Consider the following 16597-nt stretch of genomic DNA (forward strand, 5'->3'; position numbering starts at 1 on the left):
GCTAATTTATGTTTAAGTGACGTTCACTCTGTCATGGCTTCTTCATTGGAACCCTTTACAGTTGTTAGTCATTTCTGTGTTTCGTCTTCTGCCTGGTTTGGCCTTGTTATTATTGTTTATAAAGCTCGAAACATGGAAGCACTTGCCAGATCCAGGTTTCTGAAGTTTATATTTTATACCTGCATCATGTAATATAGTTTCATGAAGCATATTTATTTCTAAGATTTGTACAGACCACCTAATTTTTCCTGAACCAACAAGGGCTCCAAACTCTCGGTAAAGTCGTATTTCGGTTTCCAGTGGCACCTCACCATCGTCCTGGTCACGGGTCAGTATTTACCATAATAATCATGTGCCTTTTCTTTTGTTTTCTTTCTTTTCCTAAGATAATAAGTTGGTTCTTTAACTGGCCTGCTTTTTCAGTTTCCTGGCAGTGGACTCTCTCGCTTTCTCAATATATATAAATGCATATACAGCCAGAAGGCTTGTAAATATTCCTCCCTCTCCACCATGGCTACAATTGCAGAGTTCTTGGTTCTCATTCTTCTCTGTACCGCCGTAAAGATCTCCACAGCTGAGGTTCATAAGGTCGGAGAGAGCGCTGGGTGGACAGTTGGCGCTGCTAATCTAGATTACAAAGCTTGGGCTGCTTCGAAAACATTCCTGGTGGGTGATACCATTGGTAAGTAACATAGTTTGTTTCATGTTGCTTTATGTTTGATTTGGGTGACGGGTGTTTCATGTCCTCATGTTCTCTTCTTCGTTTTTTTTTTTTTTTTTCCGATCTTATATATGCATTTTCTGGGAAAGTATCCCTGCACCGTTCGATATTGTTTTGAGACCATTTCTGGATCCATTTTTGTGGTTATATCTTGATATTGTTTTCTTTCCATCGGTTTTGGAGACCTCGAAGACGAACAGAATTTTTTTCCTTTTCTTGAGCTTGTTCTGCTTAAATCCCCATGTTCTGTTTCAGATTTGTGTTCTATTTACCTACCAGGAGATCTTGGCTTCTTATCCCCGTCTCTGTTCTCCCTTTCTCCTCTACGTTCTTAATAGATGTTTGCAAGCTTCTCTCTTTTTTTAATATAATATTCTTCCCACGGCCATCCAAAGTGGGTCTCGTCGGACGGGATTCAGAGCGCCGGAATTTTGTCTCTATGGAGAAATCAACGAGGCTCGTCGATGGCTTCTGACGGGACTCGTGTCACCTTCTGGACATTAAGGTGACTATTTGGCGAGACGCCTACGCCATGTGTCGACCTTTTTGCCAATTGAACCAAGTTATTAAACGCCAACTCAGTTTTAACTCACTGAGTGCCTTTGAGCTTGAAGTTCATCTCTCTCTCGAACAACTAATCGATGCGTTTTCTGCTGTTGGTTGCGGCTTGCAGTTTTCGAATACAACAAGCAATTCCACAATGTCCTCCAGGTGAGCCTAGCTGACTATCGATCATGCAACGTTTCTTCCCCCATCGCCAGCCATTCTTCCGGCAATGATTCCATTCCCGTCAAGAGGAGAGGCCACTATTTCTTCCTCTGCGGCGTTCCAGGTCACTGTGCCGGAGGACAGAAGGTGGACATCAGGGTCGTCTCCCTTGTTTCTGCACCCACTTCTGCTCCTACGTCCTCACCGTCGCCGTTAAGTACACTCTCCGGGTTGGGAACTCCGATTGCCCCTCCGGTTCGGACTAACCTTGCTACAAAGACCGCAGCCATGAGCTCTCTCGGGGGTATTATTTCCGTGCTCTTTACTGTCTTGGTATTGTAAGATTAATCGACGGCAGCTTTTACTTTTTTATTGTCGTTTGTTGTATTCCGTGGTAGTTTTTAATGGAGTCTCTGTCGGTGAAATGATGTCTTTGATCTGGATTTTATTCCAGACTTCATTTGTTCTGGCATACACAAGAATTTCCTACAATGTTGACCTCAGTCGATTCGGTGAAAAATCTGTATCTTGTTTCCCATTAAAGTATAGTAACTGAGCTTAGTTAACTCTAGCTTTGAATTGTTTTGGTCGACTCTTTAATAACAGACAGATCGTGATTGTACGAGGAAGGAAAAATCTACGCGGTTTTCCAAATCATAAAGACTGAGGAAAAATTTAGAGAACTGTGGAGATTCTTCTGCGTTTAATCTTCTCTTACCAAGTGGATTAACATATAGTCCGAGTTGAAGGGTATCGACCATATGATTAGAGTAGGCTCAAAACAAATAAATTAATTGAGATACAGAAGATCGCCCATTAAAATGACCTACATACCTCGAAAGATGATTTTCCAGGGGTTGGTTTATGTGATTGTCATATCCTCCATGATTCCATTTACATCTGATCATGTGATTGTCTGGTTTTATGATTTTAGTAGAACCGGTTTGACAAATCTGGCTCAGCCCATAATAAATTTGGAGTAATGATCAACCGTATATAGAGGTTGAGAAGTAAAGGGGCACTAATAGTGTGCATGTGGAGTGGCATGTAAGTTGTAAGCATCTAGCTATTGCTCTAGTACAACACTGGGGCATGTTTACGAGAAACTTTGTCACGTGGCGGAAGTTCGAACCTCCTAGTCCTCAATTTGTACAGCTTTAATCGTGATGATTATCCAACTGGATGTTCAGAGCAGAATTGGGAGACTTGAAAAACGGAACCCGAACGATTAACCTAAAAAATTGTAACTTGGATGACTCTATGGACAAATCGAATGGGTCTCATAAATTTTGACTCAAAAAATATAATTAGTACATAATTAACACCATAATCAATGCATGTAGAAATAAAAACAGATAGCTCGCCTCTATTTATCTGATTACCATCAAAGGTGAATAAACTTGTACGAATTTCACAAACAATGTCTAGTCCCTAGAATCATTTACGAAGTGGTTTTTCATCTACTACCTTAGAAGCGGTTGAATTAATTTAAATGACCAAGTGCAACAGAATTTTATTTATACATAGCATCCATGGATTCAGAATGCTAAAAAATCCCAAAATATCTGATAGATCATCTTGACCAAGCCCAAGAATCCCAAAACATGCTCTCATCCTTGCAATAAACATGGTCAATTTAATCAAAAGAAGAGTTTTCTTGCTTCCTGACTTCCGCTGGTGTTTTTTTTTTTTTCTTATTTCCGATTAATCATTTTGCTCTGTCATTTGTTGATTAAGTTTCCCAATTATAGTTCACAAAGTCTAATGTTTATTTACGACAACTTGCATCTCGAGAAAGCAAAACGTAAAAAATAATCAAATAGACCGTTAAGATGAAATTAGCTCCTTTTCCCCTCAATGGGGGAGCTCTATTACATGATAAGAGACAGAAAAAAATGGAACACTACAAAAATGGATCTATTTTTCTTTAACCTTATGGGAGAGCTTTTGTTTTCTTTTTCTTTTTTGAGTTGCCTTATGGGAGAGCTTTAACCCCTCAAAACCCTGTTCATACTTTGGCCTCCCTTGGTGTGACGGCCAACCTATATGTTGGCTAATTCTGATATTTAGTTTCCTAGTAGATGAAAAATTACAGGGGCAAATAATGATTTTAGCTCTCTCCTTGTATGCAAAGGAGCTAATCATGATACATATTACACATTAATAAAAGGAGATCAGCAGAGAAGATACCATATGAACCGGTAAGTATGAGAAGAATAAACCTGAACTATCGGATCAAAAGACTGTCAAGGAGAGGTTGCTCTGAATCTGCTTGCTTTCCAAGAGCTCTTTTATCGTGATGAGCTCTGTCAGAAGAAAAGAGAACAATTTCAGCAGACACTACGCTAAGACAAAAAGAATATAATCTGCATGATTACTCTCACGAGGATTCAAGAGTTCAAGATTGAAAACAATGTCACAAAGAATAACTAGCACAGTTTCTTAAATTCAAAACTATCTTAGTATATAAAAGCACTTGTATCAACAAAATATCAAGGAAAAAAGTGACCTAAACCTCCAACCACATCAACAAATAGGACTATTCACTGCTAAAAATGTCAACAATTTTTTCCTTGAAAGGAGGTTGTTGCTCTCTGTGGCCTAAATCCAAACTAATATCCTGTCAAATCTTCATATAGATTAGGGCCCTCAAGAATTTTATAAAAATGCAAAAACTCAACTGTCAATCTGCAAAATTTACACTCAATACTAGACAAACGGAATATTTGTGTGCTAGAATTATATAGTTTTTTTTTTAAATGGTTTACATACACAGTGACAATCAATCAGTAATTTGCGTAAGTATACGAATTTCTAACTCCAGCTTAATTTCATGAGAACATCTTTCTGCAGTGAAGACTTACAACTGTCTACATGCAATGCAGATGTAGAACAAACATAAATTTCATAGTTTAGCCAGGAATTGTACTAAAAAATAGATGTATAACATGTTTATTTCACTGAGAGATCATCATGTCCAGCAACTCTTATTGGCAAGTTTGTATAGTTTCTAAGTTTAGAGGTAAAAAGTTAAAATAAACCAGCCTTTGAGCATAAATTGCATTAGACCAAAAGATTGAAAATGATGAGGGAAACATAAATGATGATAAATATTATTCAAGTTGTTGTAAGAACCAGAAAGGACAATGTAATAAGAATTGTATACTGCTAGTGATGTAGTCCATGGTTCAACTGTGGAATAAATAGATATAGAAAATTGACGTTATAAATAAGAAGGAAGGACACAAATTCACTTCTATTTTTGGAAAGTTGTTTGTTTTATTGTTTGGCGAGAAAGTACTCAATTTTAGTGTAGTTAATGAAAAAATAACTTTTTAATTTTTGGAAAGCTGTTGTTTTTGGAAATAACTCAATTTTTAGCATTCCTAATGGGAATAATCAAACAAAGGTTAATAAATAGGAGCATCTGCTGAAATTCTGAGTAGAATTCTCTTTTTAAGTTGGAGCAGTGTGTTTCTCTTTCTTTTCATAGCAGTAGTGAGCCAGCACATGCAAAATCAAATTCCTCCATTTGAACTTGAAAACCAGGAATTCCATAGAATTGAAAGAGTTGTGGTTGGTTTGCTCATATTCTAGCCTTATCTCTCAACAATATTTTTTGAAATTTTTTGGCGTTATGAGGGTATTGTAGTTTTGCAGCTTTACTAGGGTATTGAACCCTGCAACCTCCTATTTGCTCACTAAATAACTTTTATTGGTTGAAAAAAAGCCTTCTTAACAAATAGTGAAATCTTTGTGGTCGTTTCTTTTGAGAACTTGTCTTCTGATGTTTTTCCTCAAGTTCTTCAAATTAATCTTGTTGAACCTCTTTTCCTCACGATGCTCCTAGCCCATATCTAGCTATTTAACTAAACTTGGAGCTGCAGCACTGAGCAGATCTTTATGAGTGAAAATCACCTCAAGGGATTTATGGTCCTGAAAATCATATGAAAATGAGTCTATGGTCCTGAAAATGAGTAGCATTTCACTGTTTCAAGCCCTAGAATATGGGAATGGAAAAGAACAGCTGATTGCTTTTATTTTATGTATGATATTAAACCAGTTCAAACAGAACATAAGCCCAATGAAACAGGTTGAATCAAAACTGGAGAGGCCACCCAGTGGATGGCTGCTCCATTTCTCACAACATTGGCTTCTTGCATAAGGCGATACCTAAAAGGCGCAAGGAAGAGACCTTACACTAGTCGATTGGAGTTCCACCGTGGTCGATTCCTCACTTTCCTGCATTTACAACCAGCATCCTCAAAACAGTTACCAAAACTGACCAAACTGAAACAATGAAAAGAAATCGATGCATCTATTTACCTCACTCAACAAATCTTTCCTAGTGATCAAACCTATAACCCGAGAAGGACGAGGGACTACAAATATATGCCTCAACCCTAGCTGGCGAAATAGATTATACACCTGCGATATATGGCAGGAATTATTTGTTTGATGTTATATATGACAGGAAGAATAAGAAGCTTTTGTATGTGAATTCTCACATCCCTACTAAAATGCCCAAAAACAACAGTTCTCACCTTTGCCATAGACATATCTTCTGGAACAACGTATGGGGATGGGTTAAGAAAAGGGGCAAGATCAATATACATCTCCAGATCATCTGGAGTTAAATGAATGTCCTCTATACACAGTCCTTTACTTGACACAGGTTTCACAAAATCACTGAAGTTGTGCCTGGATTCAAGCAGTGGGCCACTTCATAAGAAAATAAAATAAAGAGAAAGAAAGATGGGAGGATCATGAGATCCATGCATGACTTCAACGAACCTAACAGGGAGAGATCCATCTCTTGAACTACACGGTAAAAAGCTATGCTGGAAATCCACCTTAGATTGCAGAAGCACCAGCAAATGACTGTGCACACAACACATCTAACTTTAGAACACCAACAAATTTCTCATAAACAAGTATATAAATTATGATTGATTGTTTCTATTTAATGGAAGAAACCACACAAGCATATATAAATTGACTATCCAAATAAATAAATAATAAAAATAGCTGCCCAGATAACTTCTTCAACGTCCTACCTACGAAGTATGAGCCCAATAACAAGTGTGTCACCATTGCGCCCATAATCGATCACCTGGGTTGCAATAGCATGAGAGAGATTTAGAAAAGCATATGATGGTAAACCATTAATTAGAAAGGACACTGTGAAGCTTACTGGGAAACCGTTATGCTTGCAACCACGCAAAGCAGAAACTATGTCTGCAACTTTGACGACACGTGAGAAATAGACAACCTTCAAAAACCAAATTACACAGTAAGAAAAAAAAAACGCATAATAAAGTAAAAAAATAGAGAAGCCAGTCAGAGGTTTTCTTCAAAGTCAACCTTTTGATTCCTGCAGACTTCCTTTGCTGTCAGTCTACGCATATAATGCTTTGGTCTGGACTCCACCAATGGGATGCCTCTTAACTGAGCTTGCTCTTCATATAGACCTTCATTGAAAACATCACCAACAGCCTAGAAAAAAAGTAAAAAAGGGGCAAAGTTAATATGTGTACTAGATTTCTACATAGAAGTCTTCATATGTTTCTGATGTGGGATGAGGCGAGAATTTTAATTGTCGTATCAGAATGTCGTCAATTGCTGGAATTAGAAAGGGAAAGGATGAAAGGAGATTTTGGGGATTAAGAAATAGGAGAATTGAGAATAGTTTAGAAAAGAAGAATAGAGAAGAAAGAAGAAGGGAAGAAGAAGTAAAAAGGAGAGGGAGAGAGGGAGAGACCAGGGATATTATTAATTCATCCTGAAAGCTACTTTCAACATCCTATTACAGCCTATAAATAACTAAAATTAAAATTTAAAATTCAAAATAGAAAAGATCACTATCTGATCTAATCCAATAAAATCAGAAAGGATAAACTAAAATTAAAATTTAAAACAGATAAGATCACAATCTGGTCAAATCCAGTAAAATCGAGAAAGATAAACTAAAAATAAATTAAAATAAATAGAATTATAAAAATAATTTCAACCATAATTGGTGGATCCACTGGGGGCCAATGGACATACTGGTGTCCTCACCAGTTTCCCTTTTGTTATTAGTTTGATTTAGCTTTTTTTATGTTTAAAATATATTTCTCAATAGCAATTGTTGAAAAACTAAATGACAACCCAATTCAATAAATAAATAAATAAATAACTAAATGACAACATACCTTGGATATTAAAAGGACTAACATTATAAGTGGTAAAAGTTTCAGATTATTTGTGATCTCCACCATGATAACACAAAGGGATACCGTCATTCGCATGGAGCCACCAAGAAAAGCAGCAGCCCCAAGTAGAGCATACCTGAAAAAAATTCAAAAAGCTTTTTTATATCAATGAAATAGTCATATGTGAGGCAGAGAGACAGTATGTGTATGGGTGCGTCGATGTGTTCACACATATGTTTGTTAATTAACCTAGCCCTTCAAGATTATAAGTGATGTGGATGCAAAATTAAGGAAAAGGGAAAACACAGCAAGTAAACTACATCTAAATAGTAAATATTGTTATACAAAATGCTGATTTTCTACCTTTACTAAAATATAATGCTTTGAGGTTCTTATAGTACTCAACCATCACTGTTGGCTACAAATATATTTGGATAAACAAATGTTAAATTTCAAGATGGTTTAGTCAGCCATGTAGCAATCCTAACATGAGAAAGATAGAGAGAGAGTGAGAGAGTGAGAGAGTGAGAGTGAGAGTGTGAGAGAGTGAAAGAGTGAGAGAGTGAGAGCATTCAAAGTTGATTACAGATGCACACTACACCCTTTTTCCACGATGAGACTTTTTCCTCTTCAGCCAAAGAAAATGTAACACAAACTGATTCAAGGCAATGAAATAAACACAGAACTTACGTTCCCTCCTCAACATTGAGCTTACTGTAGAAGTTTACCACGAACATCCCAACAAGACGCCCATATGTAGACCCAATCATTATTCCTGGAACAAACTGGCCAGCAGGGACAGCCATCCCAAATGTCACAACAGCTAGGGAATAAAACATCACCTTGAAACAAAAACATTAAAAATTAAGTACACTATTCAACTGAGGAAACAAGCATATTCATAGCTTAGCATGTAAGTCAAATAAATCCATACAAAACATCAAACCAAAATACACTCCTGAAGGTACTGTTTTTCACACTGATGCCTCCCCCTTTGACTACTAATAAGATATAAAATCAACTCAAAGCTTAAAGGAATCAGGATGACGTTACGCCCTTCGTGTCTAATCCAGTAAATAAATGTATGACTGAAGAAAACAAAACTACTTGACCATGACTATTTTGAAATTAGAAATCAGAAACCCAAAGTGCAACCTCTAAAATCAGATATTATGTGTCTGCACCAAGTGAATTGGAACTCTACCACTGAGCACTAGATAACCCAAGTATTTCTCTTTTTCGTTTTTGAAATAATGAGAAATGATTACACCACCTGGTTTATGAGCAGTAATTAACTACTTCCATAAATGACAGACAAAAATATTTATTGCATGAAACACAAACCACTAGAGAGGTAAGGAAATAAAAGACATACCAAAAAGGTAAGAAGACTTTGAGCGCTGTACTCATGAAATGTTTTTGCACTAAATAAATTACGGATAGCATCATCCTGCAACCAAGCCAAATAGATTCACTTAAATTAACTGAAATGCGCAAGCTGTCTAAAATCTAATAATATAATTAGCTAGACTGCAAAACTTCCTCGAAACCTGAGTATTGAAGAAAATAGTTGCCAGGTCATTGTATTCATTATCCCTGGGACAGTAAAACTGCACATAGCATGACAACAAAATGAGAAAAGAAATCACCACAAAATATGCACCAAAAAATTGAAATGCCCATCTTTGCTTCTAGACAACAATCAATCATTTCAATGAACACAAAAGCAAACTTTTAGTTTGGAAAGCCAGCCTAAGAGTCCCTTTTCTCAACGAATTTCAGAAATATTTAAGTTATTAGCAATTTAGAAAGAAACAAGTCATAACGTCAGATCATGCACATGTAAATGAAACAGCAAAAAGATAAGCCAAAAACTTACATTAACATAATTTCCATACATTCCTGGGGGCCGAGGACACTCTATACCAGAATTTTCTTCCAAATTTGGGCATTGACTGCATTTTCTTAAAAGAGGCAGTCCAAATGAAATTAACGAGGTCAAAAAAGATACAGCACATGCTTCAATAATCTGTGGAATAAACAAATGAATTGATCAATTGAAACTGAAATAGTAGAGATGCAAGACTTTAGTCCCAAAAGGTGAGTACATGACTGCAGCTAACTCACCTTGACCCTGCTCCCGTTCTTATGCAAGTATTTTCTGCGCCAATAAGTAATATAAAGTGTAAGCTGATTGAATAAAGCTCCTGAAAGAGAAACAGAAACTGATTGGTTAAAAGAAACATCTTCTTTATGAGTGAAAAATCCTGACAAATACAAAAACAAACCAAAAACACCTACCCAGCAGACCACCAATAATCCCAATAACAGCCATGGGCAGTAATTCTTTAAATGAGTAGTCTTCTTGTCCACTAAAACAACAAAAATATCATTAAAACAACTCAAATATGAGTAGATAGTTTGTCAAAGATTGAAATTTGGAGTTTTTAATTCAAATCCTAACCCTGATATGTCCCAAATTATGAAACCACCCGAGCCAAAATGCCCACAATTTCCACTCTTGCACCAACCCATTGCTGAACGCACAACAACAGCCACTACAGCAGATGTGAAGAAGACACGCCACATAAGCTGACTCCTCCACCTAACATAACATGATACCGTTTATATATCTTGCATAAGCACCAAAAAAAAGTAAGAAACTTCAGAATTACAGGGAAGTGGTTGCACAATTCTCACAGAATCATGCAGGATGGTGATTCTAACATCTGGCTAATTATCAGGTAAGTTAAGCAAAAAGTTAAAGTGTGATTTCAAGTATAGAAACACTTTGCTCCAGCAATTCCAAGCACACAACCATAAGAAAGTCATTTTTGGGACAAACTTTTGCTTCATTGTATAGCCCTCCTCTAAAGGCTAATAGGAAATCGGTCACCTCACAATTTGTTGTTCTAGACATTGTTCAATGGAAATAAAACATCTAAGGAACAGTATCACTAATACACACAAGAATGTGTTGGTATCACAATTACGTGAGCTCATTCCAAGTTCAAAACAGTAGCTACTTACCAAGAAGTAACTTCTTCGAGGGCAAATAACACACCCCCAACTGGAGCTCTAAAAGCGGCAGCAACTCCAGCTGCACATCCACAAGTTACCTTCAGAACATCCAAAACAGGTCATTACAAGAAATTTTCATACAAAATAATCGCCAAATTTTATAAAAAAAAATTGTGTTTCAAAAGAAAGAACAAAAGGAACTAATCACCAAACTGAACTTAGTGAAAACCTACGGTAATTTAGCCATACCAAAAGAAGAATTCAGTCAAAAAATGAAGAATATAAGAATGTATGCATCCATAGAAACTTTGGAAATAACAGAAGGCCAAAAACCGCACTGCAGTAATGAGGGAAGACATGAAAAAAGCCAAGGCCAGTCTAAAATTGGACCTGACATATGATACATGGGATAGCACAAGAAGAATTTATCCAATTGGCTCCAATAGATTGGGACAAGGCTCTGAAGATAATGGCCATTTAGAAACCCCTAACTTGTATAGTTTTTCAGCATTTTTCCATTTCTCTGTAATAGCGGTGTTGGATCAGAGCCAGATGAACTTCATTACCTTTCCGCCAACTACATATCTTACTTTCAGATCCAAAAGACCATACCCTACTAAGAGCTCACACTTATGCAGTTAAGTACTTGGCTAGTAGAATACCTGGCTGTCCAAGCCTCAAAGAAGAGTAGTGTCGAGTTGTTTGACAGTGTATGTTAAAGTTAAGTCCAGGTCCATCCTAAATGACTAGTTGAAGTTATGAGGCTTCTTCCTAACTAATAAGCATACCATTCCTTCAAACCCAAACTAATGTGAAACAATGTCTCCATACGTTACAATTCTCACTCTCAAACAGTCTGAGACATGGCGCACACATACATCCATAGACTGATCAACTTTTTTACCCATCAATACCCCCCACCCAAGCATCCAAGCCTGAATCAACAACTTGGCCGAAGACATGGGGAACATGCACACACAGGCCAGGCTTGAGAAGGCTCTAATACAATGTTAATTGGGGAAAACTTGAGAGTGAAAGAGAACGATGGTGGAATAGTAATCGAGTCAATAAATGGAATAATAAAAAAATGTTTTAAAATTTTATAAAAGCATAAAAGCATTAAAAATCACATTATCATATACACAAAAGCCTAAAAAAAATGCTATTCTAATTCAAAACAAAATTCTTTGAAAAGGCACTTGAATCATGTTTTATCTCAAACATACATTCACTCAAATAAACAGTTACCGAATGAATCTCTTATATAATCGGGTGGGAAATAAGCCTTACCAATTTTCCTTCCATTTAATAAGTGGTAAACTAATAATCAGGTAAAATTACCCGAATGCCTAATTGAATAAGCCTTTTTGTTTCATTTTCATCCCATATGATAAACAAAAAAGAGAAAATTGGGTACATGGGTGAAATTGACACCCAAATTAAATCGTCTATTTATAAACATAAATTACATTGTTTTCTTAGTTAAAGTGAAAGTATGACAGTATTATTGAAGAAAAGATATGGAAGGCTCTTACATGGCTCTCACAGTAAGAAGTCTCATAGAGCCAGAATTAATATAGTGGAGTCTTACAAGAGTCTCATTGAAGGAAGTCTCAAAAAAGAGTCTCAATTAAAGGTGTTTTAGTTATGTTAGTCTTCTATTTATGTTGAGTTGTTTAATTATGCTAGGACTTATCTGTAAGTGTTAGACTTTGGGTGTAATTAGAACAAAGATACTTAAATTGTAATTGGACTTTATTACTTTCCTTTATTATAAATAGTGGCTCATGTACTCAGATTACAATAAGTCAATGAATTTTTTCTCTTTTCCATAAATTCAACAAGTATAATCAACTTTATTGACTGCAAGGACTCCTTTCCATGTGAGGAGATTTCTTCTTCTTCCTTACTTCTTAATTTACATAGAATACTCCAACAATGTAAAACCATCTTCATATTCAAAAACAAACATTTGAAATCATTGTATAGAAGTTCCATGAATGAGCTGAAATGAGACAGCTAAAGGCTCCAATGACAAAAAGGAGGTGAAGAATGAAGAGCATTTGAAAATCAGGAGCAGGTCAGGAGCATATGGTCCCCAAGTTCAGAGTTTGAACAACTTAAGAGTCAAGTTTTTGCAAAGATGTAGACAGAAAAGGCCACTTGGTCTGCTTATATGCCAATTGAAGAGAATGCCTATGAAAATTTGGATTATAATGGTATGTGGAGTTTTTAATGAGATTCTAAGGCAATGAAGATGCCAAATGGATGGAGGCAAATTGTGGTGTTGACAATCTTCAAAAACAAAAGAAACACTGAAAGTTGCAATAACTATCAAGAGATAAATCTAATGAACTCCTTTAAAATCCTAAGAGAAAGAGTAATAGTAAAGGGGTGTTAGCACATCATTTGTGAGATTTGAGAATCACTTTGATTTCTTGCCATGGAGATCAACCATGGGTGACAACTATGACATTTATTAATGTAGAGAAAGTGTGTAACATATAGCTGGAGAATTCAGGGGCATTTGCAACAAGCAAGTGCTAAGAAAATATTTTACTATCATAGATGTGCAAGACAATGCAGTGAATTGGGTGAGAGCAATCCATGGGAACAAAACGCTCTTGTTATTGTGGGCTCAAACCATAAATTACCTCTAAGGCATATCTATTCCTCATGGATGAGTTCAATCATTGATGTCTCACATGAGTAGGTCTTGACTCGGTCAATCTTGACTCTGACTTGAGCAATCCAAGTCTTAACTGGGTTCGAGTCCATCTCATTTTGGGCTCCAAGATGGAACCTGTGACTGGTTGAGATGAATGGGCTCAACCAAATTGAGTCATATTGCAGATTCCAGTCTGGGACCCAAGTCTAGAGTCAACTAAATAATATAGAATCTACAGGTGGTGTTAACAAAAAATTAGAATTTGAAGGCAGACCTTAGAATCAACAGTTAGCAGAATAACAACTGAATAAATGAGCTTGCTAACACAGAAACTCAAGAAAATATGTCCAGAGTAGATTGAGGGCCAAGGCATATCCCATAGATGCTTTCTATTATCTAAAATTGTTATACAAATCGACTCAAAAGAAGAAAAAAATTGATTATAAAAAGGAAGACAAAATTAAAGATGAGCTAACTCATAATAAATGTGGGAAGGCCTTATAGAGATTTGAGGTCAAGAATGTTCCAAGGTATGTGTCCAAGCCAAAAAAAAGTGAAGGCAAAACTTACTAGATGGCAACTAGACCATTTGATGATTTATGGTGCAGAATGTCAAACATTGAAGAAGCAACATTCACGAAAGGTAACTGTAGCAAATAAGGGTACCGCAATGGACATGTGGCATAAGCAGAAACAACCAAAGTAGGAATGGAAGTCTCATAAGAAACTAAGTCAAAAAAATTTACAAAAAAAGAAGAGAGAAAAGCTTGTGATGCTTTGGGCATGTATTCAGCAGGCCTAATGTTGCACCAGTGAGGGGATCTTTATTGCTATCTCTTGTGGAAAACATAAGAAAATGAGGAATGCCAAAAATGACAAAGGGTGGAAATGGTAAGGAAAGATTAGAAAGAGTAGCTTAATAAATATGGCAAAATGGAGGAGGAAGGTATAGCTGATCAAAAAAAAGTTGTGATAAAGCTATGATGATGCTGATTGATTTTTCCCAGTGACAAATAAAACATCACAAACCTGATTAAACAGGTTTGGTACACAAAGATATCACAAAAGTTCTTTCTTTTTTTTCTTTTTTCTTTTAATCTTTTGCTATAATGCTTGTCAAACACATCCAAACTTCCACCAACTTTGATATTTTTCATTCACATGTTCTAGAAGGAACAGAAGAGATCAAAACAAATTGCATGCAGCATGCAGCATCCAGCTCTGTTCATGTTCTAAACTAAGAACAGCTTAGGAATAACACATGTTCTATGAATTCCTGATAAACAGAAATATATGAAACTAGAATGCCCAAAGAAAGAGACAGTGACAAACAAATAAATCACATTCTAGTTGAGCATTATCATCAAATGTAAATAATGATATTTTCACACAGTTACAGAGATACTTACAAGATCACGCCGATCTCTGTCACTTTGAAATATCTGTAGCCACCTGGTTCTTAGATGATATTTTGTGGATCCACCCTGGAAATAACCACAACATAGTAAATTGTATTATGAGTTGAAAACCATGAACTATCAACAGATGGCTAAGAAACTTCTTATAAACTTCCCATAGAAACGTGGTACAAGAAAAGCTATAATTTACAAAATGCAAGCGTAAAAATGTATGTTACCTGCCCGATCAGAGAAGCTATACAAGCACCGGTGTGGACAAGAGGGCCTTCTTTGCCCAATGCAAGCCCGCCACCAACAGAGCCAATGCTTCCAAATATCTGCAAATCAAAGGCGATGAAATTAAATGATTTCTTAGATAAGCATAGTAAGTACACTACATGGAACACATAAGAAATTGCTGCCAGACCTTTCCAATAAGTGTTCTGAAAAGAAGGATCCCAGGTGTATCAACGCCTGCAGTTTTATGCAACCTTAACCATTTGTATCAAATGAGAATAATTAACAAGGCTAAAAAACTCACCATTTAGATACCCCTTAATTTCAGGAATGCCTGAACCAGATGCTGCGGGTGCAAATTGTGTGATGATAAATACAGAGGAAAATACCAAAGCAAGATTGATGAGCATATACACGAGGAAACCAGCGAAATATGAATGCTGTATTATAGAGAAAGTAGCCGCAAATTTCCATCCAGCAAAGTTTTCAACAGCTAGGTTAATGAAAACAGCAGCTAACCCAGTACCTGACACAAAGAGACATTATAAATAAAAAAAATTAAGAACAAACTCAATATGTAATTCAGAGACGGACGAGAAGTTTTTTCTATTGGATGTACTAAACGGAAAAAACAACCAAGCAGAATGCGCAATCTATTCTTCTTACCGATACCGATGAGGAGAGAGAAGAACCATTTCACCATCACAGAGTATCCAGTATACAGCTTTCCTCTATGAGCCTGTCACACCTCAACATATAAACTAGAAGGGTTAAAGTAAGATAGATAAGAAAAGTGGTTATCAGGATAATTTCACTACAACCCTAACACTTGACCTGTTCTTCCCGATACGCATAATTCTCAATTATTTCATAATCAAGACTCTCGACACTGCTTCCGCTAACCCCACAATCGCGCTCCAGATCATTGGACTCGTTTTCCTCGGATGTCGGCAACCTGGACCACGCGAGCTTCGCCGTTTCAATACCATTCTGGATGTGGTTCGACAGCATCTTCTGCTCCAAGAGGACGAATAGAATGGAAGCTCCTTTTTATGAGATAGATAATGCAGAGAGCCCTAAAATTCAGAGAACTTTCGCTGCCTTTTTCTATGTGAAGAGAACTCCATATTGTATAACACGAGATTGTTTTTTGTCAAAAGTGACAAATAGACATCGATCGGCCAGTAACCATTCGTGAGAAATCCGTAGGAGCTTACAGGAATAAAATAGCGGATTGAGAGAGAGCCAGAATCACGGTTCTAGCATCAGGGAAATGGAACCTGAGAGATGAGTAGCTGACAGTTGCGTAGCAATGTCTAACTTCTATGACCTGCTGCTGTTCATTACTTTATTTTGCTTTCTTCTGTATTTTTCTAATAGTGTATTTAGATCCAGGCCCTCGACTTGCCTATCGGCAATTACTATTATTCCCAATTTGATAAAAAGGCAAAAGGGAGCGAGAACGAGGAAACAAAAAAGCACTATCTTGCGTGAGCATGAAATTATTGTGACGTGCACAACACCTGTTCTAAATTGGATCAAAACTCGGTGATGTGTTTGTACTGCGATAAAAAATAAAAATATTTTTAATACAAAACTTTTATTTGATTAATTTTCTACCATTTATATCATTTTTTTGTGACAAAACAAA

The 16597-nt window shown here is 36.5% G+C and overlaps 2 protein-coding genes across 4 annotated transcripts; one reads left to right on the forward strand and one right to left on the reverse strand.

Annotated features, from left to right (window-relative positions):
- Nucleotides 1–311: 311 nt before the first annotated feature.
- LOC137945951 (mavicyanin) lies at nt 312–1932 on the forward strand. Its single transcript, XM_068792063.1, has 3 exons — nt 312–328; nt 424–682; nt 1395–1932. The coding sequence occupies exons 2-3, from the start codon at nt 511–513 to the stop codon at nt 1769–1771; spliced, it is 549 nt and encodes a 182-aa protein (XP_068648164.1). The 5' UTR covers nt 312–328; nt 424–510; the 3' UTR covers nt 1772–1932.
- Nucleotides 1933–3229: 1297 nt separating this feature from the next.
- LOC137945864 (chloride channel protein CLC-d) lies at nt 3230–16236 on the reverse strand. Of its 3 annotated transcripts, none has more exons than XM_068791933.1 (23): nt 15781–16236; nt 15613–15685; nt 15251–15472; nt 15137–15183; nt 14949–15047; nt 14722–14796; nt 10654–10742; nt 10088–10228; nt 9925–9995; nt 9751–9830; nt 9503–9652; nt 9174–9233; nt 8999–9073; nt 8314–8465; nt 7624–7759; nt 6794–6925; nt 6624–6701; nt 6487–6542; nt 6224–6310; nt 5974–6130; nt 5756–5857; nt 5630–5671; nt 3230–3735 (listed from the first exon to the last, which is right to left on the reverse strand). In XM_068791933.1, the coding sequence occupies exons 1-23, from the start codon at nt 15955–15957 to the stop codon at nt 3721–3723; spliced, it is 2316 nt and encodes a 771-aa protein (XP_068648034.1). In that variant the 5' UTR covers nt 15958–16236; the 3' UTR covers nt 3230–3720. The 3 variants fall into 3 exon arrangements, with proteins under 3 accessions (XP_068648034.1, XP_068648032.1, XP_068648033.1); XM_068791931.1 differs by having other exon boundaries at nt 5625–5671; XM_068791932.1 differs by having other exon boundaries at nt 3661–3735; nt 5603–5671.
- Between the last annotated feature and the right edge of the window lie 361 nt (nt 16237–16597).

This window comes from Aristolochia californica, unplaced genomic scaffold, assembly GCF_029961685.1.
Source record: "Aristolochia californica isolate CCGP_79_NKW_82.1479 unplaced genomic scaffold, dmAriCali1.0.hap1 SCAF_12, whole genome shotgun sequence".
In the NCBI taxonomy this organism is placed as follows: domain Eukaryota; kingdom Viridiplantae; phylum Streptophyta; class Magnoliopsida; order Piperales; family Aristolochiaceae; genus Aristolochia; species Aristolochia californica.

Bases quoted from the DNA above. Each gene is read 5' to 3' on its own strand.
- LOC137945951 (XM_068792063.1), top strand. From the start codon at position 511: ATGGCTACAATTGCAGAGTTCTTGGTTCTCATTCTTCTCTGTACCGCC. The intron at 683-1,394 runs GTAAGTAACATA...TGCGGCTTGCAG, and splicing joins CCTGGTGGGTGATACCATTG to TTTTCGAATACAACAAGCAA.
- LOC137945864 (XM_068791931.1), bottom strand. From the start codon at position 15,957: ATGCTGTCGAACCACATCCAGAATGGTATTGAAACGGCGAAGCTCGCG. The intron at 15,048-15,136 runs GTCTGGCAGCAA...TTTGATTTGCAG, and splicing joins TCAGAACACTTATTGGAAAG to ATATTTGGAAGCATTGGCTC. The intron at 10,229-10,653 runs GTAAGTAGCTAC...ATGTTATGTTAG, and splicing joins CTCGAAGAAGTTACTTCTTG to GTGGAGGAGTCAGCTTATGT.